This window comes from Nilaparvata lugens, chromosome 9 (assembly GCF_014356525.2).
Source record: "Nilaparvata lugens isolate BPH chromosome 9, ASM1435652v1, whole genome shotgun sequence".
Lineage (NCBI taxonomy): Eukaryota > Metazoa > Arthropoda > Insecta > Hemiptera > Delphacidae > Nilaparvata > Nilaparvata lugens.
The window spans coordinates 3,696,419-3,717,987 of NC_052512.1; the positions used below are offsets into that span (position 1 = coordinate 3,696,419).

At 34.9% G+C, this 21,569-nt stretch overlaps 1 protein-coding gene across 1 annotated transcript; it reads right to left on the reverse strand.

Annotated features, from left to right (window-relative positions):
• Positions 1–1,125: 1,125 nt before the first annotated feature.
• LOC111059431 lies at positions 1,126–21,044 on the reverse strand. The gene is made up of 8 exons (XM_022347086.2): positions 20,976–21,044; positions 18,664–18,820; positions 15,851–15,952; positions 13,891–13,992; positions 13,428–13,529; positions 5,990–6,091; positions 4,057–4,232; positions 1,126–1,612 (listed from the first exon to the last, which is right to left on the reverse strand). Exons 1-8 carry the CDS (start codon positions 21,042–21,044, stop codon positions 1,535–1,537), a joined length of 888 nt encoding a protein of 295 aa, XP_022202778.2. The 3' UTR covers positions 1,126–1,534.
• Positions 21,045–21,569: the final 525 nt, after the last annotated feature.

The following is a 21,569-nucleotide window of genomic DNA, read 5'->3' on the forward strand; positions in this document are numbered from 1 at the left end:
CCCAAATGGCATACTATAGTACAGATTGAGCATAATTATAAGTACCTAGTAGATTAGCTTCATTATTCTAAGATTATTTAGTTGTTTGATTTGATTAAATTTGTAAACTAGAAATCTTAGTTTTTTTCTCTTATCAATATGACTGTTTAACTTTAGATGAGGATCTATTGTTATACCTAAATATTTAACATCATCTTTTTTATTTATTCATTGAATAAATAGTTGGATAAAGACGAAGTTCACCTAAAATAGTTTTAAAGCTTTTTAAAATGTGCATTCAAAGCACCCCCAAGCCCAAATGCCATACTATAGTACAGATTGAGCATAATTATAAGTAGTAGATTAGCTTTGTTATTCTAAGATTATTTAGTTTTTTGATTTGATGAAACTTGTAAACTAGAAATCTTAGTTTTCTGCTCTTGTCAATATGACTGTTCAACTTTAGATGAGGATCTATTGTTATACCTAAATATTTAACATTATCTTTTTTATTTATTCATTGAATGAATAATTGGATAAAGATGAAGTCCACCTAAAATAGTTTTAAAGCTTTTTAAAATGTGCATTCAAAGCACCCCCAAGCCCAAATGCCATACTATAGTACAGATTGAGCATAATTATAAGTAGTAGATTAGCTTTGTTATTATAAGATTATTTAGTTTTTTGACTTGATGAAATAATTATCAAGGCTATAAAGGAGATTCCATTACTCCAGGTTCCACTGAGGACAATAATATCAAATTCGGTCTTACAATTTTGTATAATGTAAGAGAATTCATGGAAATTCTTATTCATGCTTCTTATGTTCATATGACAGATATTGAATAGATTTATATTTAATTTATCAATGTAGATATGAGGCTCGAAATCAAAAACGTTATCAATCTCTTTGGTTTCGTACGATTCCTGTGATAATTCATCATCAAAGTTGTTTACCAACACCATACAGATTTTTTTTGAAAAAGAGTGAATAGGTTTAGGAAAGAAAACGAAGGATAGAGCGAAATAGAAGATACAAGCAGAAACTAAAAGATAAAAAAAGTGATGATAGTAGAGTTTATGAAAGGAATTCAGCGCTCGGTTATCTCGTTAACACCATATCGTCGCATTTTCAACAATTGGTGGTAATTATTAAGACTTCTGTTGGAAACATTTAGGTGTACTAGTCTTATTCGAATAGTTTGAGGTCACCTTCACTCACTATTCGCTTCACAGGAGAATCTTGCTGCTTTCGAATGAGAATTTTCTTGTCTTTGACCCATACATAAGCTTACTCATCATTCATAAACTTATTCATCTTTTTTAGATCTTTCACTTTGTTCAATAGAAATGTATCATATGCAGTGAGATGATCATAAGGATAGACATTACCGGGAGGAAGTTTCCAGTTCAAGTCACTAGTTTTTAGATGTTCCAAGAATTCGTGTAGATAGACCCGCATTTTCATTATTCATCTGATCCTTAGGGGGAGCCTAGGCCCCCCCCCCTGCCACCCCTGGACATCAACTTCTTGGTTTGATATTTGTATTGATGTCTAGAATTGCATGGTTTCAATAATCCAGTGTGCAATACATACGTTCTCTCTCAATTCTTTTCTGATCCATGGATGATTCTGGAAAAAAATCATATTAATAATATTAATATAACACGTGGTGCGAATGCTATTTTTCGACACACCAGAAAATAGAATAATATATATTTATATGAGAATAATTGTTTATTAGGCACTACCGAAAGCAAAATTGAAAGGTTATAATAGCTCTAGCAAATCTCAGGTAATCTGAGTATCAGGAAATTGTCTGAGTAGTTCCAAAATTATCCACCAGGTTTAGTTGTAAACACAATACTGAGACTGGAGACAACAATACTCATTGTTTCTCAGACGTTAGAAGTTCTATTATACATGTACTCTTAAAATTGAATTTGAATAGTTTATATCTTATTTGTATTTCATGCATTCTAATAAAATGATAATAATTTTTTTATTGCAGTATACTTTATTCAATTCTAGAAGCATAAACTGATTCCGTTTTATAAACTATTTTTGTAAAAAGGTTCAGCACCAAGGAAATTGTCCAATTAGTTCCAAAATTATCCACCAGGTTCAGTTGTAAACGCAGTACTGATACAGGAGACAACTATACTCCTTGTTTCTCAGAGGTTAGAAGTTCTATTAGCCTATAGCCTACTCTGAAAATAGAATTTGAATAGTTTATAAAATCTCATTTGTATTTCATTCATTCAAATAAAATGATATCTTATTGCATAGGATTTAATTCAATTCTAGAAGCATAACTGATTCCGTTTCATGAAATATTTTTTAAAAACGTTCACATCAAAATCATCAGAAGTCAGAAATCATCAGTCAGAATCAGCTGACTTCAAGGTTATTTTACAGCCTCCATATAATGATGCACGAAAACCAGCTCACTACATCCAAGTGTGGCAAATAGTAATTTGTACATCCAGAGTGAAAAATGCCACTTTTTCTCCCTGGAGGGAAAGATTGATACCCGAGGCAGAGCCGAGGGCAACAATTTCCATGAGGGAGAAAAAACATTTTTCACTCCTGATATACACAACATTTTTCCACCAACTACATTTTTATAAAGACTGCAAATAAAATGATTTTAAAAACTTGTGACAAGTAACAATGTGTTACAACATAACCTAAGAAGTAAACAGCTGGCTTGTAATCACAGTTCACGGCTGACAGCGCTATGCGCTATCTGTTGGCAAAAGTTGCAACAACAATAGCAGACTCATAACTACAACTATGATGAAGTTCCCGTATCAAATTCGATTGGAAATTTCGATGGGAAATATTCGTTGGCTTGTATTTTAGTCCAGTCACTATATACATTGGTGCATGCAATTTATATTGTAGTTCTGATTTTTCAATATATTATTTGGGTACATAAGAGAAGTCCAGAACCAATTTATTTATGCAAAATTTCCTTGTGCTAGATACAGGGTGGCCCAAAAACCTCGGATTTTCGACTCATTTTCCAGTTTTCAGCTATTTCTGCCAAATCTCGTAATTGGACAGAAAAATTTGCTCTCACCTTTTTCTTAGATTATAAATTCTGAATAAAATGAAATCATTCGGAACTCTCTATCTCCAATCAGTACTTAGTTATTTTTCTAAAATGAGTGAAATTTGGAGAAAAAAATCAATTTTTTTTTGAAAATCCGAGGTTTTTGGGCCACTCTTTATCTAGCACAAGGATATTTTGCATGACGAAATCGGTTCTGGATTTCTTTTATGTATCCAGATAATATATTAAAAAATCAGAACCACAATATAAATTGCAAGCACACCCCCTTTCTTATGTCTATATTGACTGGACTATTTGAATAACATGGAATATTATAAAATATTTATACATTTTCATAGTATACTAAGATGGAGTACCTATGTAATAATTTCAGCATACAAACATATATTTCATATATTGATCAAATTTCTGCTTGAGGTATTGAATTTAGTTGGTTTAATGACTACTCTTTATGCTTCCTCATCTGAGCTTAGACCTTCTTACTATTTCAAATGTAAGTTTTCAAAATAGAGATGCTTCCCATGTTATTTAAATGGAGATACTTCTACGCCCTAGGGAGTTTTTCTGTTTTTTTTGTCCCGAGAGTGAAAAAGTGACACTTTAGTATTATTTTCCAGGGAGTAAAGTAAGCACTTTAGACAGTAGGTGGAGGAAAACATATTAATTCACTATAAAATCTCCGAGGATGTTTTCCGAGGGGCCACAACCATGAATTTTCTCTTGTCCAGATTGATTGATAGTCCCACCCTTTTCACATTTCCCTCTACTTTCAGGAAAAGCTTTCCCATATCCTCTCTCCTTCACGTGAAAAGATCAATGTCATCTACAAAAGCCAATATTTGATGCATCCTATTGAGAAAGTTGCCTCTTCCATTTTTACTTCTGGACCCTTTATAACTTTTTGCAGGACAAAATTGAACAGGATAGGAGACGATGGATATCCCTGCCTCAGGTTTTACCACTAAACCACGAAAACAATGAAAGATTTATGACTGACCATCAGCATTGTGAGACCAGGCCGCTCGTAGGGACTCTTCAGCAGACACAGTTCGACAAAGTCGCGGAAGTCGTCAGAGAAAATATGGCGGCAGGAGTGTGGCAGAACTGGAGGTGGTCCGGACACAATCGCGTCTATCACAGCAAACAATGACAAGCGCTGTGTGTCCCAAGCCTCTGCAACCAACAACCCATTATTCTCACAAATTTTGTCATTAGAAATGAACTCTAACCAGTGACCCAAGTTGTCAACTAGTGACTTCCTGGGTTGGAGAACTCGCTCATGAACTGTTGTATTGTAATCTTTGAAACCCGCAACTTTTAAAAAGGGTTGCTGAAAATTATGAAAGGGCTGGTTTCCGAGCTCGGGATTTAGCTTTGAGTTCTAGACTTTAAGGCTGATCGGCACACTTTTTTTATTTAAATTGGATAATATTTTCCAATATAATTTTGTTAAGATCATTATGAGAGTGAGAAAAAGTGGCATCTGAAATTTTTAAGTGGTCTAATAAGCGAGTTATGGGTTGTTGAAAGTGCTAGCTCCGTTTTCTTCCCAGATCATAAACTGTTTCGAATTTTCCATTGGAATTTTTTTAATACATTCAGTAAATCATTGGCTTTGTTCTAATATGCGTTTTTTCGCGATTTATGCCAAAATAAACAAGTTAACGAATTTACAAAAAAATGTTACTATTTTATTTATGAACGATATGGGGAATAACATTTTCAGATTGGGAAGATACATTTTTTGAATTTTTAAGAGAAGTTCTGTTAATATAGTCGAAACCGTTTATGATCTGGAAAGAAAACGGAGTTAGCACTTTAACGACCCATAAGTCCCATAACTCGCTTATTTTCATTCACTTAAATTCACTTACATTCATTCACTTAAAAAATTCAGTTGCCACTTTTTCTCACTCTTTTAATGATCTTGACAATTATATTGAAAAAGATTATCTAATTTGAATATAAAAAAGTGTACCGATCAGCCTTAAACAGCTGGAGACAGAAAATTGGCTTTCCGAAACGTAGTCGTAGTTTTTATGATAATCTTTATTTTATCATTTCTAAAATTAGAAACGATCTTCTTTATTCCAAAATATCCAAAATAGCTGAAACTAACTCTAAACTATTTCCTCTTTATTTTATTTCGTGTTAAATTTTCTAGTTTTTCGAAATTTTATTTTAACGTGGACTACGACTACGCCCCGTTTTGGAAAGCCAGTTTTCTGACTCCAGCTGTTTAAAATCTAGAACTTAGTTACATCCCGAGCTCGGAAACTGGCCCTAAATAATTTCTCCTACAAGAATAATTTGACAGAAGGTTTCATTGGGGAATCCCATTCATATTAAAAAATTACTCTTCAAATAATATTATTCTGTCACTTCAACATCTTTGTCCCTCATATGAATGAGTTTTTTCAATAGAGAAGGTGGTCATGTTATACATGATTTTAATACAGAGTTCCAAGAGAAAATGGAAGGGAGAACCGCACATTGATAAATGATAATCATAATATCAACTCGTATCACTTTGTTGATGTTAACGTTGTAAACCAGCTGAAATCATGTGTCAGTGCGTGTAATAGCTCCAGCAGATGTTATGAATGAATGAATCGAGAAACTGTAGAAATAAAATTGATTGCATGAATGAAATTTTCAGCTGACCAAATGATAAATCACAACAATTTTTTTCTTATGCTCTTTCGATATTATTTCCATATCATGAAAAAGGACGAGAGAGTGAGACAATTTTGTTGTCCAACGAACTTGACCTGTAAAATGGTTTAAATAACAAATGCTCAAAATTCAAAGCTAATATTGATCAATTCTTTTTAAATTTATTGTGGAACATTTAAACAGACGGACAACGAATTTGGCCTTCAGTAGGTCAAGAGTGAGAACTCGCTAACGTTCGTTCAATGACAACATACCTGAGTCTGATGGAGAGGGATAGGGCGTGTCCGAAGCTGCATCCTCTGCTGACATGTCAGCTTGTGGGATGCTGTAGAAATTTGCCGGCCTGCAGGATGATCCTACAACAATATCACCCATTACAATACCTGTGTATCTCGGGCGAAAACTGTAAATTTTCTCTCTCTGGGAAGCATTTATCTAAACTGTGTTCAGATAGTATTTTATATTTTGATATTAGTATTTTCAATTATTAAAGTTTTATTATTGTTATAGTTTTTATATAATTATTATTATATTATAGTTCATACCCTAAGGCTAGCTTCACACACATTCGGTTTCATTCGTTTTCGGTTCGTTGCCGAAAACGAATGGTGCTTTCATATCAGGTTTTATAGTCTGTGTGAAATAAGTTGAGACTTGGCCCTTCATCCAAAGAAATTACTGGGTTGCCAGATCGTGTAAAATTGCAACTTTCTCAAATTTCAAATTCAATGTAGAACATCATCCCCGATATCCCAGTAGTACTAAAAAAGTTCCAGGGTTGAAGGATTAATAGGAAATTTAGCTTTTATGATAAAATTGGAAACATCGCGAAGGTTCGTTTTTTTTTGAATATCACTCCTCTCAGAATCATGGGGCGTCGTAATGCGTAGGTAATAATTTTATTGACCGAACGCAGTGAGGTCTATGTTTAAACTCTGATTTTCTTTCGGCTGTCTGTATGTATGTAACGCATTTACGGCCAAACGCGTTGATAGAATTCTATGAAATTTGGCAGGAATATTCCTTTTCTAACTGCGCATCGATGTATACACAATGTTTTTTGAAATTTTGCATTTTAAGGATAATATGAAAGGAAAAGGAATTCCTCCATACTCCGATATCACTATATATAGGATGACACAGAATAACGGGAACTTTTAAAAACGCCATAAAACATTAGAGGGAAGGGCAAAAATAATTTTATTCAAACTAATGTGAAGTTCAAGGCTTGCCATTTGAGAATTATTAATAACATCTATCACTTTTTGACAATTATTTCTCTAAGATGGTTTCCCTCTGAACGAATACACTCTTAAAATCTGTGTTGACGATTCCTCATTGATCGCTGCAACATCTGCGTTTCCTGGTCCTATGATCTGTCCACCTGTGATTTTCTGTTTGTGGATCTCAAATAAAATGTTCTCACAACTTGAACAATATCTGTGTTTGAATCTTAACAGACAATTCAAAATGAAATTGACAATATCCCCGCTGAAATGTTCAGGAATCTCAACACAGATTTCAAGAGTGTATTCGTTCAGGGGGAAGCCATCTTAAAGAAGTAATTGTCAAAAAGTGATAGATGTTATTAATAATTCTCAAATGACAAGTCTTGAACTCCACATTAGTTTGAATAAAATCATTTTTGCCTCACCCACTAATGTTTTATGGCGTTTTTAAAAGTTCCCGTTATTCTGTCTCACTCGTAATCATTTACACTGAATATTAGGATTAATCAGACTATAGAATTATTCATCATAAATCAGCTGTCGAGTGGATTATTAATTGCATGCAATAGCGCATGCAATTAATATTTCAATGTAACTTGGTAAAAAATCAGCTGCTGTATGAACTATCAATTACATGCCTCATTGGATGCAATTTTTTGCACTATTAAATGAACTATTGATTGCATGCAATTGATAACTAAAATAACATAGTATTGTCTCTCGACCTTTCTCTGCTTTGAACTTGGGTTGACCTGTTGCCAGTATGTCTTGAAGGAGATTAGCTTTTGATGTTAGCATTTTTGATACACCAACCCCAACAGCCACTAGCCGTTTTCACACCGATATCTCGCCGACACGAAATACAGACAGGATTTACTCTAATAGACAGTTTAAGAGGAGGCTGTGGTTTATAACTGCGGGAGGTCTACTGCTCACAGAACTACTAGTATAAAATTAACGGAGAGAATGTCTCCTTTCTATTGGTGTATGGATAATTTTTATCTGACCTATATATTTTTTTAATTAATGATTAAGTTCGACAATGTCAAGACATTTCGAGCAGGAAACATGAAATTTTCGTCATGCTAGGGACTTTTTTGTTTCAAAAAATGAGTAGGTGGTGAAAGCGAGAAAGTTTCTCAGAAATAATTAAAATTATTTTTCCAATTGTCAAACGTACTCGAGAAAACGTATTTTGGCATTTTATGAGTTTCAAAGTCAAGGATAGCGGCTGAATAGTGTGCCACCATATGCTATCAATAGCTGGGATCAATGTACCTAGAATACAAGGTAGTGGCCAAGAAAAGATGCGCAGTAAGGCCTCTTTCACACGATAGGAGACGTGCAACTTGAACACTGAACAGTGTTCTCGTTTTTTTGTCGAAGTACATTGAGTCAAATCGTGTCTTTCACATGGTGACTCCTATCCAGGAACCTCGTTTTGTCACGTCTTTTCCCCTCGAGGCAAGCAGAGGCAAGATCTAACAACTACGCCGCCGTTTCCACAAAGTATGACTCATCACTTTTTTCTCAAAGTCTAACTTCCTTAAAAATATAGATAGAAGATTTCTGATTTCGGATTTGGATTCAGCGACCCCAAATTCTTTAAAGCGTAAGTCCCGTTTTCGAAAATATCCGAAAACAAGGAAGTTATGGCTGTTTTTAATAAAGCTTTCTATTATCATATAATTATACGGTAAAAACGAACAGGTACTGTACTATACAGTACGTAAGTACTCTAGCTATTATAATACAACTTACACTGTATTCGTGTAGGAAATTTGGTAGGTTATTTATCTTGATTTCTGGAAATACCCCAAAATAAGGGAGTAAGATAACTTTGAAAAACCAAAGTTTTCCTGCCGATTGAAGAAACATTAAAAATTAGTCTACAAGACATATTATGTCTTAGAATAAAAACGTGTAACAAATATCAGATCACTATTCAAGCTATCAAGCTTTTCATAAATTTCATAAAGCTTTTCATAAAGTTTGTGTCGACGGTATATGACATAAAAGGCAAATGCTCCCGCTTGGTCCATAGTTCTACGACTGAGGAATGAGGATTTAGGTCAGCAACTAAAATCGACAAGCCATGATTGTCAATCTTACTCATGATACAAAGCTTTGTACTATGATACATGGTTTTCATTCCGTATCATTCTTTAATAAAAATAAAACAAAATTCCGGTTTCAAAAGCATCAAAGTCGCCAGGCTGGTCTGAGCTATTCATGACTTTTTTTCAGTAGTATGCATTATCAACTCAGCAGTTCTAATACACAGACATCACTACTTGGAATGCCATGACATTTTCTATTCTTTCAATTCCTATTATTACCATAGATCGATTCAGATCAGCACAATGTTTATACTGTATGTTCATAATAGATTTTTCTGATTGTAAAAAGAAATAGTCAATAATTGCTGAGAATTTAAAGTGATATTCAACGATTTGAACCTGATAAATTGGATTGTTGAATGACAATTGAAATTCAGTGAATTTTACTGTACAACATTCCTTTTCCTCCTATTTTATTGGGTGATGAGTGGAGATGATTTATGATTTCATATTTGGATTCATCTTTTCATAGTTCAATATTTTTTTGGAAAACTAGAACTTTTAAAAATTAAAAATGTTTATGTATAAACTTCTCAGGTGTTCAAAAACTTCTTAAAACCTTTGCCTGTCCCTTTGTGAGGCAGGAGTATTATTATCTTAGTATGTACTATATAATCATATGATAATGGAAAGCTATATTAAAAACAGCTATAACTCCCTTGTTTTCGGGTATTTTTGAAAATGGGACTTTCGCTTTAAAGAATTTGGGGTCGCTGAATCCAAATCCGAAATCAGAAATCTTCTATCTATATTTTTAAGGAAGTTAGACTTTGAGGAAAAGTGATGAGTCATAGGTTTGAGCAAACGTTGGCATAGTTGTTAGATCTGTCGGCTTATTCGTAAGATCCCCATGTGAAAGTACAGGAGAGCTGCAAAATATGAAATATGATCTTCTGTAATATGATATTCCAGGAGCGAGGTCTCTGCCGTGTGAAACTGGCCTTAGGCCAAAAATACCCGAAAACAAGGGAGTTATATAGCTGTTTTTAATATAGTTTTCCATTATCATATGATTATATAGTACATACTAAGATAATAATACTCCTGCCTCACAAAGGGACAGGCAAAGGTTTTAAGAAGTTTTTGAACACCTGAGAAGTTTATACATAAACATTTTTAATTTTTAAAAGTTCTAGTTTTCCAAAAAAATATTGAACTATGAAAAGATGAATCCAAATATGAAATCATAAATCATCTCCACTCATCACCCAATAAAATAGGAGGAAAAGGAATGTTGTACAGTAAAATTCACTGAATTTCAATTGTCATTCAACAATCCAATTTATCAGGTTCAAATCGTTGAATATCACTTTAAATTCTCAGCAATTATTGACTATTTCTTTTTACAATCAGAAAAATCTATTATGAACATACAGTATAAACATTGTGCTGATCTGAATCGATCTATGGTAATAATAGGAATTGAAAGAATAGAAAATGTCATGGCATTCCAAGTAGTGATGTCTGTGTATTAGAACTGCTGAGTTGATAATGCATACTACTGAAAAAAAGTCATGAATAGCTCAGACCAGCCTGGCGACTTTGATGCTTTTGAAACCGGAATTTTGTTTTATTTTTATTAAAGAATGATACGGAATGAAAACCATGTATCATAGTACAAAGCTTTGTATCATGAGTAAGATTGACAATCATGGCTTGTCGATTTTAGTTGCTGACCTAAATCCTCATTCCTCAGTCGTAGAACTATGGACCAAGCGGGAGCATTTGCCTTTTATGTCATATACCGTCGACACAAACTTTATGAAAAGCTTTATGAAATTTATGAAAAGCTTGATAGCTTGAATAGTGATCTGATATTTGTTACACGTTTTTATTCTAAGACATAATATGTCTTGTAGACTAATTTTTAATGTTTCTTCAATCGGCAGGAAAACTTTGGTTTTTCAAAGTTATCTTACTCCCTTATTTTGGGGTATTTCCAGAAATCAAGATAAATAACCTACCAAATTTCCTACACGAATACAGTGTAAGTTGTATTATAATAGCTAGAGTACTTACGTACTGTATAGTACAGTACCTGTTCGTTTTTACCGTATAATTATATGATAATAGAAAGCTTTATTAAAAACAGCCATAACTTCCTTGTTTTCGGATATTTTCGAAAACGGGACTTACGCTTTAAAGAATTTGGGGTCGCTGAATCCAAATCCGAAATCAGAAATCTTCTATCTATATTTTTAAGGAAGTTAGACTTTGAGAAAAAAGTGATGAGTCATACTTTGTGGAAACGGCGGCGTAGTTGTTAGATCTTGCCTCTGCTTGCCTCGAGGGGAAAAGACGTGACAAAACGAGGTTCCTGGATAGGAGTCACCATGTGAAAGACACGATTTGACTCAATGTACTTCGACAAAAAAACGAGAACACTGTTCAGTGTTCAAGTTGCACGTCTCCTATCGTGTGAAAGAGGCCTAACAAATCCAAACCAGCTGGTCGGTGTGACGTCAATGGTGCTCTAAAAGTTTATTCTTTCTATATTTTCAATGTTAAATTCAGCAGTTTGTAAGTCTTTTTCTCAAAAAGTACATAGCTTTCAAGTCACATCGACATTCCCTACAATTTATACAATATTTTTCTTCAATTTTTTAAGAAATTCAATACTTTTGGAAGGCTAGATCTTTCAGAATGATCGATGTTGTAAGAGCCTGCACATCGAATACCTGTTGCTCTCTTATTGAAAATCAACATGCTTTCCCTGGCTCTTTTGTAATTCAATTACTCAATGCTAATGAATTTGATAAATCGATCATTGGATAAGGAATTAAAAACGTTAAAAAATTAATTAGAGTATATTATTATTACTGTATATTACATAGAATCAGTAGAACATCTTGCCGGTTCAACACCTTTAATCCTTTAGGAATGCACTCTTAATTCAGGAAAAAAATTATATACACATATCCACATACTATAACCAGGCCAGGTTATAATCATATACTTTAAGGTCATATACTTATCTTTATTTTTCTCGAGCAACTTTGTAATTCTTTTTCTAAAAAGTACATAACTTTAGAAATTAATCACTTTTGAACTCCTAGATCTTCCAGAATGCTCGATAATGTATTGTAAGGGCATGCCGGTTTGGAGATAGAGAACTCTCATTTGATACTAGGAGAAGGGATACTCGTAGAAGGAATGAATAGATTTAATTTGGCAACATTTGAAAAGATGAATGGCTTCAAAGGTTTTCTACTGGAGGTTTTCCATTCAAAGTTTTAATATCCCAACAGTTATAAAGTTGAAAAAAGGTTCTGAATGTAGCCTGTTTCTCCTAGTAATACTTTGAATGATGATATAGGCCTATATTTTTTCAATCACTGTTTTATCATCATATTGAAAACATATGTCTGTGAAATGGATTGATAAATAATTATTATTATTCCTTTTAAAATTTCTGAAATGGTTACCATGTGAATGGTTACCCACCTAAAGCTGTAGGTCCACTCACCTGTTATCATAATTACCTGTGCACAAGCCTGGAGCTCATGATGGCATCATCTTCAGCCAGTCTTTAATAAATAAGTTGGCGAGACTGTGGTTACCATGGTAACCATTTCAAAAAGATTAGTGATAATAATTAAACTATGTCTATTTTTAATAATATGATGGAAAAATTATCTCACCTCTCCACTTTATAGACCTACTATACCAAATAGAATAAACTTTTTGTGTAGTTGAGAAGTTTATATTGTGGTAATTATTGGATGAAAAAGACGAAGAAATTGTCAAAAACCACAGATTTATTGATACTTAAAAAGACCGGTTTCGGTTATTACACCATTGTCAATCTCTGATAAACTTAGTTTATAAACCGAAACCGGTCTTTTTAAGTATCAATAAATCTGTGGTTTTTGACAATTTCTTAGTCTTTTTCATTCAAATAGAAAAAAGTATTTTGTTTAATACCAAATTTTTATAATAGTGTCACAATATGTATAATAATTATTATTCCTTTTAAAATTTCTGGTCAGAAACCATCCCAAATATTCACACAACATTATTCCCAAAGTTTCATGCCGTTATGCCAAGTAGATATCAAGTTTATAGGGAATAAACAAACACACAAACAACATTTATTTTTACATATCTAGATAGAAGACAGTGACAAGTCAAAGACTTGGCATCGTTGTTCTCCTATCATTATAACGTGGACCTCACTATAATTGTAGCCACAGCTGGTTGATAAGTGTTGAGGCATTGCATATATTGTTTATAAATAAATAAATAGATCAATATATAAAGAGATAGATACATCAATAGATCAATAGATAAATATATATATCAATTAATAGATATATAGATAATTTAATAAATAAATAAAATACCTCGGACAGATGAGCCGGATGCTGCTGGCAAAGCTCTTGCTCCATCTTCTTCCCTTGCAAACATGTCTGCCAAGGTCATGTCATATTCATCTGATGGCGTCCCTACAACAATCACCAATTTTAATAATAATTATAATAATACTGAGGGTGATGCCCACATAAGCTCTTAGGTGTGTGCGTGGGAAATGAGTGAGAGGGATGATGATGAGAGATGACGACTACTTTTTCGGTAGTCGGGATCGGCAGCTTATCGTCTCCTCCGAAAGACGGGGAGGCCGGACTTGAGATGCGCGTGAACACTAGCGTCAGATGATCAATTTTCATAACGGCAAGGAAAGTTGTGTGAGTGCGCCACACCAGATTTTTAAATTTATTGTAGATCATACAAACAGACGGACAACGAATTTGGCCTTCAGTAGGTCAAGAGTGAGAGCTCGCTAACGCTCGTTCAATGACAACATACCTGGGTCTGATGAAGAGGTCGAGGGCCTGTCTGAGGCTGCATCCTCTGCTGGCACGTCAGCTTGTGGGATTCTGTAGACATTTGCCGGCCTATAGGATGTTCCTACAACAAAATCACCCATTACAATACCTGTGTGTATCTCGTGCGAAAAGTGTAAATTTTCTCTCTCTGAGGAGCATTTATCTAAACTGTGTTCAGATAGTATTTTATATTTTGATATTGATATTTTTAATTATTTTTATATTATTGTTCTAAGGCTTAAAACACATTCGGTTTCATTCGGTTTGGTTCGTTTTTGGTTCGTTGCCGAGGCTTTCATATCGGGTTTTTATCCGTACGGTTATAATTAGGTATTTTCTTTCCAAACACTGTTTGGATTTTCACAATTCATGCTGGTATGAAAATATAAAAGCTGGTGTTCAAATAGGAAGATGTGATTTCTTGAACAACAAAATTTTCAAGTTAATTAAAAACTGTGAACTATTGTGAATAGATTATTTTTGATTATATAAATTTTGGACGTTCAGAGTGATTGTTTTTTTAAATTGAAAATTTGTCTCAATTTTGACACATGGTACATAACGTCCATCTCTTCCCTCCATTAATGAAATCAAGTAATTTTCATGTAAAAATAGAAAAAATGAAAACTCTCCCTGAGTTTTAATTTATCTTCATATTTTTTTAGCAAACTAATCATAGAGAAAAAATGCTCCAGTGAACTAACAGAAATAAGATTGACCATTTATAATTTCGACATGAAAGATTTTCAAACAGATAATCACGATATCAGGTTAAAATAAGAACAAAAAAAGCGAGCGTGTGTAAAACACTTTGTTTTTATTTCCGGTTTCCTAACAACGAATTCGAATATGATAAAACCTATTCGTGTCCAGGGGGCGTTCGGTGCTATGCGGTTGCTATTCTGAACCGAATTCAAACTGAATCACTGTTTCACACTTATTGGAATTTGCCGAAAACGAAACGTACCGAACCGGATGTGTGTGAATGTAGCCCTTCGCTAGAAACGAATATGAACCTGTTGGAATTTATTAGAGTCAAGTGGGCATTCGGTTCTATGCGGTTTCCTTTCGAATTCGGTTTAAATTCGGTATAAATACACTTTTCGGTTGAATACACTTTTAGTATAAATTTGAAAAGGGACAGTTTTGGGCATAAGCCTGTTGTGCCTCCTCATATAACTGTTAAAATAATTGTACGACTGAGAAAATGAATAAATAAATATAAACTGTGAATTCAATCTTTCGTTACAAATTTTCTATGCTTTTACACTCCAGAGCAAAGCTCGGTCCCCCGATATTTTTGATAATAGGCTAACGATACAAAGATAAGCGCTTGACAAGTGATTGTCTGTTTATAACCACAATTCAACTACTATACTATATACCGGTGAGTAAACACAACTTCAATTTATTTATTTTATTGCATGTTGTCTTTATATATTTCCTAATTCAACATTTTCAAGATATTTTATAAATTCAAATATGAAAAATAAAGAGCATTCATACTTCTAGTCTACTGACAGATTAATTATTTATGTGACTGTGCTCCTTTGACATATTTTAAGAACATGATGACTAAATTAGGTTAGTTTTCCAATAATATTCATATTCATAACAATAATTTGACAAAGAATTAAGTTCACAATAAATTCATTATTACAAATGAATGACATTTAATATTAGATGCATAGTGGAACATTATAAATATAAGGTGAGATAATAGCAGTAGTACGTTTGCTAGGTCTACACAAACTTCACATCATAGAAAATATTTTTATTTTCCATAATTCATTTGCCAATTTTAGTTCCTTAAAAGGAGAATATCATGACAATAGGTAAATAGATAAATATATAAATAGATAAATGAATAATTAGATAAATAGGAAAATAGATGAATAGTTGAATGGATAAATATATAATTTAATAAATAAAAAAAATACCTTGGACAGATGAGCCGGATGCTGCTGGCAAGGCTCTTGCTTCATTTTCTTCCCTTGCAAACATGTCTGCCAAGGTCATGTCGTATTCATCTGATGGCGTCCCTACAACAATCACCAATTTTAATAATAATAATAATACTGAGGGTGATGCCCTCATAAGCTCTTAGGCGTGTGCGTGGGTAATGAGTGAGAGGGATGATGATGAGAGATAACGACTACTTTTTAGGTAGTCGGGACCGGATGGCTTATCGTCAATATACATCAATGGATTCGCAATGGAAGTGGCTACATAGATTATTATTTAGCTCATTTGCTTTAAACTTACTTGCTTCGAAGTTAATCGAAGAAAGCTAAAAACAGAATTACAGAGCTCCTAAATTTTTAAATATTATTTTATCCAGAAAACTGTTGGTTTTATTTGAAAAATGAATGAAACTGATATTGTAGTCCATATTGTAACGAATCGAATGACATATAATAGAACGTTTTCCGATCAATGGTTACAGAGATAATTGATTTTCCGTGATTACCTGCATTTCTCATGTTTTAGGTGGCTGGGGGGGAAAGCTCCAGGGGGATTTCTTATTGGGACTTTTGGAAGAGTGGCTCTCTGGGAGGGTTCTATCTATGGTGAGAGATTCAGCTTTTATTTAATTTTCGGATCGAAACTGCTTTTTTGGACCTTCATTGATACCTCAAACTTCACGGTGATTGTGTTGAAGAATAATCATAAGTGTGAGTAAATTTTAGTGAAAAAATTATTCCGTCATATACATTTGTCTTTTATCTATGACCAATCGGAGGTTGAAAAAATCACCCTCGTAGTTGAACGAGCATTAGCGAGCTCTCACTTTTGACTTACTGAAGGCCAAAGTCGGTGTCCGTCTGTTTGTATGTTCTACAATAACTTGAACAGAATTGATCAATCATCTTCAAATTTTGAACACGTACTCTTCGAACCTTTTTACAGGTTAAGTTCGTTGGACAACAAAATTGACTCACTCCGTCGTCCTTTTTCAGGATATAAAAATAACATTGAGAGTACATAAGAAAAACAATTGCTGTGATTTAGTCTGCTGAAGAATTAATTGCATGCAATTACAACTGTTTTTCCATTCATTCATTTATTCATTCATAACATCAGCTGAGGTTTTTTGGAAGACACAGACAGTCCTTCATGCACTTACACATGATATCAGCTGATTAATAAACATCATAATTTACAACTTTCACATCAACAAACTGATACCTTAAGGGTTGAGATATCAATGTGCGGTTTTCGCCATTCATTTTCTCTTTAAACACTGTATTGTAATCATAAATCACATGACCAACTTCTCATTTAAAAAATGGCGAAAATTGGATTGATATGAGGGACAGAATTGTTGAAGTGACAGAGTAATTTTTCATTTCAATTGAAACCTCTGGATGTACGTCCATGTTGTAAGGCTGGGGCGTCATCGGAATAAGATAGAAAAGTACTGTTTGCAGCGGAAAACACGCTAAATTTTATTTTTAATCATTTTAATAAATACCATAATATGCCAAACCTGTCAATGATGGCGCCATCTTGGATTTTCTATGATGACGAATATTTTTGAGATAACCATCATAGTCATTCTCTTTCTACACATCATGACTAAGAGATTAATACCATTTCCAAGTCTGTACCTTCATGTAGTCATTGGTGACACGGTTTTCTAATTATTGTTTAGGTTTGGCATATTATGGTGAAAAAGCGTGTTTTCCTCTGCAAACAGTACTTTTCACTCTTTCTCCGATGACGCTTCAGCCGTAAAATATGGACTTGCAGCCTTCATATGTCATTTTGAAACTTTTGAAGTATTCTACAACACTGTGGCAATAATACTAGAGTATGGCTACTGCGAAAACATATACAGGTCGGAAAATGAAATATTGTCCCCGAAAAATGTATGTTTCAAGTTCTTAAAGTTGAATAAATCATGAAAAGAGTGGTCGAACTGAGACGATTCTATCGAATATCATAGGTTGGTTAATTCTAAACACTTTGGTAGTAAAATGAATTCGATATCTCTGACAATAACTTAGCGAGCGATATGGAAATTTCTGTCACTAATGACCGCCATCTTGAATTTTTTATGATTTCGATTATTTTCGTTTTTTCCATCATCAATATTCTCATTCGGCTTGTTGTAACGAGGCCATTGCAAGTCTCTATCTTGGAGTAGTCATGAGAAATCGATTTCATAGTTCTAGCTTGTTACCTCATGCTTATGGAAAGATGCACTAGAAATCATGCAGGTTTATCTTTGGAGGGCGATGGAGAACACATTTGTTGACGTACAGCACATGAATATAAATATCGTTTTAAAGCTGTAGAAACGAATCAGATTCCATAGATTTGTACTTTCTCTGTATCCCTTGCACAATAATAAATTATAAATTTCCAGTTATAATGGAAACACATTTGAAAAAACCTTATTTTGGGCTTTTGAAGGTTATAAATAATAAAATATGCGTTTCAGCGGAATCTTCTATGGAAAAAAAATTGTAGAGGAAGATTACTTAAATTATTTTGATTCAAAAAACGGTTGAATATCTTGAACAATTATTAAAATACAAGCGATATAGCAAAACCATAAACATTTTGGCGGCCATCTTGTTTTCGAGGTGTTTGTCTGTGATTTCGACTTATAACCATTACGATCCTCATTATGCTAGACCTAACAGAGGAATTGAGACATCTTCCATGGCTGTTACCCAAAAATGACCACGGAATGCCATTTGCGCCCTAACGCAAATGTTAACGCAAACTATATTATGATTGATACCTGGTTGTGGATAGTTAGCCGGAGCATGCAGCCGCACTCTTGGCATGAGGATGGCGTCCAAAGCAGTTGACCGGGAGTAAGGGTAGACCCCAGTTGCCAACTCCACCAATGACAGTCCCAACGACCAGATCTCAGCCTTCACCGAGTATGACGCTCCCTGAAACATTCAATACATCCGTGAAATTCATATCAAAATTCCAGCATGAATCATTGTTGTTGCAGTAATCGAGGGAAACTAAGCTGAGGTCTGACTCAGGCCTGAGTCAGCCTAAGTCAGCTTACTTCTAAATTTAACTCTGCTAAGCTGAGTTTCAACTCGAAACTTAGGCCTGAGTCAGCCTAACTCAGCTTACTTCTAAGTTTAACTCTGCTAAGCTGAGTTTCGACTCGAAACTTAGGCCTGAGTCAGCCTAACTCAGCTTACTTCTGAGTTTAACTCTGCTAAGCTGAGTTTCGACTCGAAACTTAAGCCTGAGTCAGCCTAACTCAGCTTACTTCTAAGTTTAACTCTGCTAAGCTGAGTTTCGACTCGAAACTTAGGCCTGAGTCAGCCTAACTCAGCTTACTTCTAAGTTTGACTCTGCTAAGCTGAGTTTCGACTCGAAACTTAAGCCTGAGTCAGCCTAACTCAGCTTACTTCTAAGTTTAACTCTGCTAAGCTGAGTTTCGACTCAAAACTTATGCCTGAGTCAGCCTAACTCAGCTCACTTCTGAGTTTAACTCTGCTAAGCTGAGTTTCGACTCGAAACTTAAGCCTGAGTCAGACTAACTCAGCTTACTTCTAAGTTTAAACCTGCTAAGCTGAGTTTCGACTCAAAACTTAGGCCTGAGTCAGCCTAACTCAGCTTACTTCTAAGTTTAACTCAGCTAAGCTGAGTTTCGACTCGAAACTTAGGCCTGAGTCAGCCTAACTCAGCTTACTTCTAAGTTTAACTCTGCTAAGCTGAGTTTCGACTCGAAACTTAGGCCTGAGTCAGCCTAACTCAGCTTACTTCTAAGTTTAACTCTGCTAAGCTGAGTTTCGACTCGAAAATTAGGCCTGAGTCAGCCTAACTCAGCTTACTTCTGAGTTTAACTCTGCTAAGCTGAGTTTCGACTCGAAACTTAAGCCTGAGTCAGCCTAACTCAGCTTACTTCTAAGTTTAACTCTGCTAAGCTGAGTTTCAACTCGAAACTTAAGCCTGAGTCAGCCTAACTCAGCTTACTTCTAAGTTTAACTCTGCTAAGCTGAGTTTCGACTCGAAACTTATGCCTGAGTCAGCCTAACTCAGCTTACTTCTGAGTTTAACTCTGCTAAGCTGAGTTTCGACTCGAAACTTAAGCCTGAGTCAGCCTAACTCAGCTTACTTCTAAGTTTAACTCTGCTAAGCTGAGTTTCGACTTGAAACTTAGGCCTGTGTCGGCCTAACTCAGCTTACTTCTAAGTTTAACTCTGCTAAGCTGAGTTTCGACTTGAAACTTAGGCCTGTGTCAGCCTAACTCAGCTTACTTCTAAGTTTAACTCTGCTAAGCTGAGTTTTGACTTGAAACTTAGGCCTGAGTCAGCCTAACTCAGCTTACTTCTAAGTTTAACTCTGCTAAGCTGAGTTTCGACTTGAAACTTAGGCCTGTGTCAGCCTAACTCAGCTTACTTCTAAGTTTAACTCTTCTAAGCTGAGTTTCGACTTGAAACTTAGGCCTGAGTCAGCCTAACTCAGCTTACTTCTAAGTTTAACTCTGCTAAGCTGAGTTTCGACTTGAAACTTAGGCCTGTGTCAGCCTAACTCAGCTTACTTCTAAGTTTTACTCTGCTAAGCTGAGTTTCGACTTGAAACTTAGGCCTGTGTCAGCCTAACTCAGCTTACTTCTAAGTTTAACTCTGCTAAGCTGAGTTTCGACTCGAAACTTAGGCCTGAGTCAGCCTAACTCAGCTTACTTCTAAGTTTAACTCTGCTAAGCTGAATTTCGACTCAATCGGCTTTTGTCTGTTTGTTTTTTTTTGTACCGCAGTTTCAGTTGCAGCACTAACAAGGTGCAGTGACGTATATATGAGGTTTCTAGGAATTTTGCATTTCAATGATGATACAAAAGTAAGAGTTGTCTCCTTCTAATGTTTCATTCGGCAAAGGGAATTTTTCAATTTTTGGAAATGAGAAAATAAAGATTATCATAAAAACCACAGTATATAGAAGAAGAAATCTGAATACCGTGATAAAAACTACTACTACGCCCTGTTTCGGAAAACCAATTTTTTTACTCCTGCTGTTTAAAGTCCAGAACTTAGCTGAATCCCGAGCTCGGAAACCGGCCCTTAAAGAGCCTTACACACTCACGGATTTCGCCCGAGGCGAGCCAAGATAGGCCATATCCGTAGGTGTGTAGGGCCCTTTAGGTTTCTTCATCTTTCAGGTCGTGTTCATACTTTACAGTTTGGCTGTACGTCAGCTTGTGGACTTCGGGGATGAGATATTTCGGTTCTCGTGTTTTTACCTGGATATGTTCAGGTGCTAGAAAGGAGCTATACTCGGTGAATGCGTTGTTGAGGACATCCAGCTGCATGGCTCGTCGAAGCCTTGCCGGTACGCCAAAGTCGCATATCTTGATCTGGCCGCTACTGCTGACCAGAATGTTACTTGGCTTGATGAACTGATTGATGAGTACGTGCTTGCCGTGTAGGTACTCCAGAGCCCGCAGTACCTAGCAACAATAAATAATAAAACACTGATTTATCTATTCATCCATTGAGTCTATTGTAAAAAAATAATCTAGTGACTAGCAACTGATGATAATTAGTTTCAGCTATACAAATAAGACTCCAGTGTGCCCTCTAACTGTTTCTAGGTATTCATTGTATCCATTTTCCCCAGATAATAAACCGTATTGGTAAACCGTAGAGTTTTTTGTCATTTGCAGCTTTAATTGAACGA

Excerpts from the sequence above, each read along its gene's own strand:
- LOC111059431 (XM_022347086.2), bottom strand. The coding sequence starts at position 21,044 with ATGAAGAAACCTAAAGGGCCCTACACACCTACGGATATGGCCTATCTT. Across the intron at positions 18,821-20,975 it reads GCTCGCCTCGGGCGAAATCC|GGAGCGTCATACTCGGTGAA; the intron begins GTGAGTGTGTAA and ends TGAATGTTTCAG. Across the intron at positions 13,993-15,850 it reads ATCCGGCTCATCTGTCCAAG|GAACATCCTATAGGCCGGCA; the intron begins GTATTTTTTTTA and ends ATTTTGTTGTAG.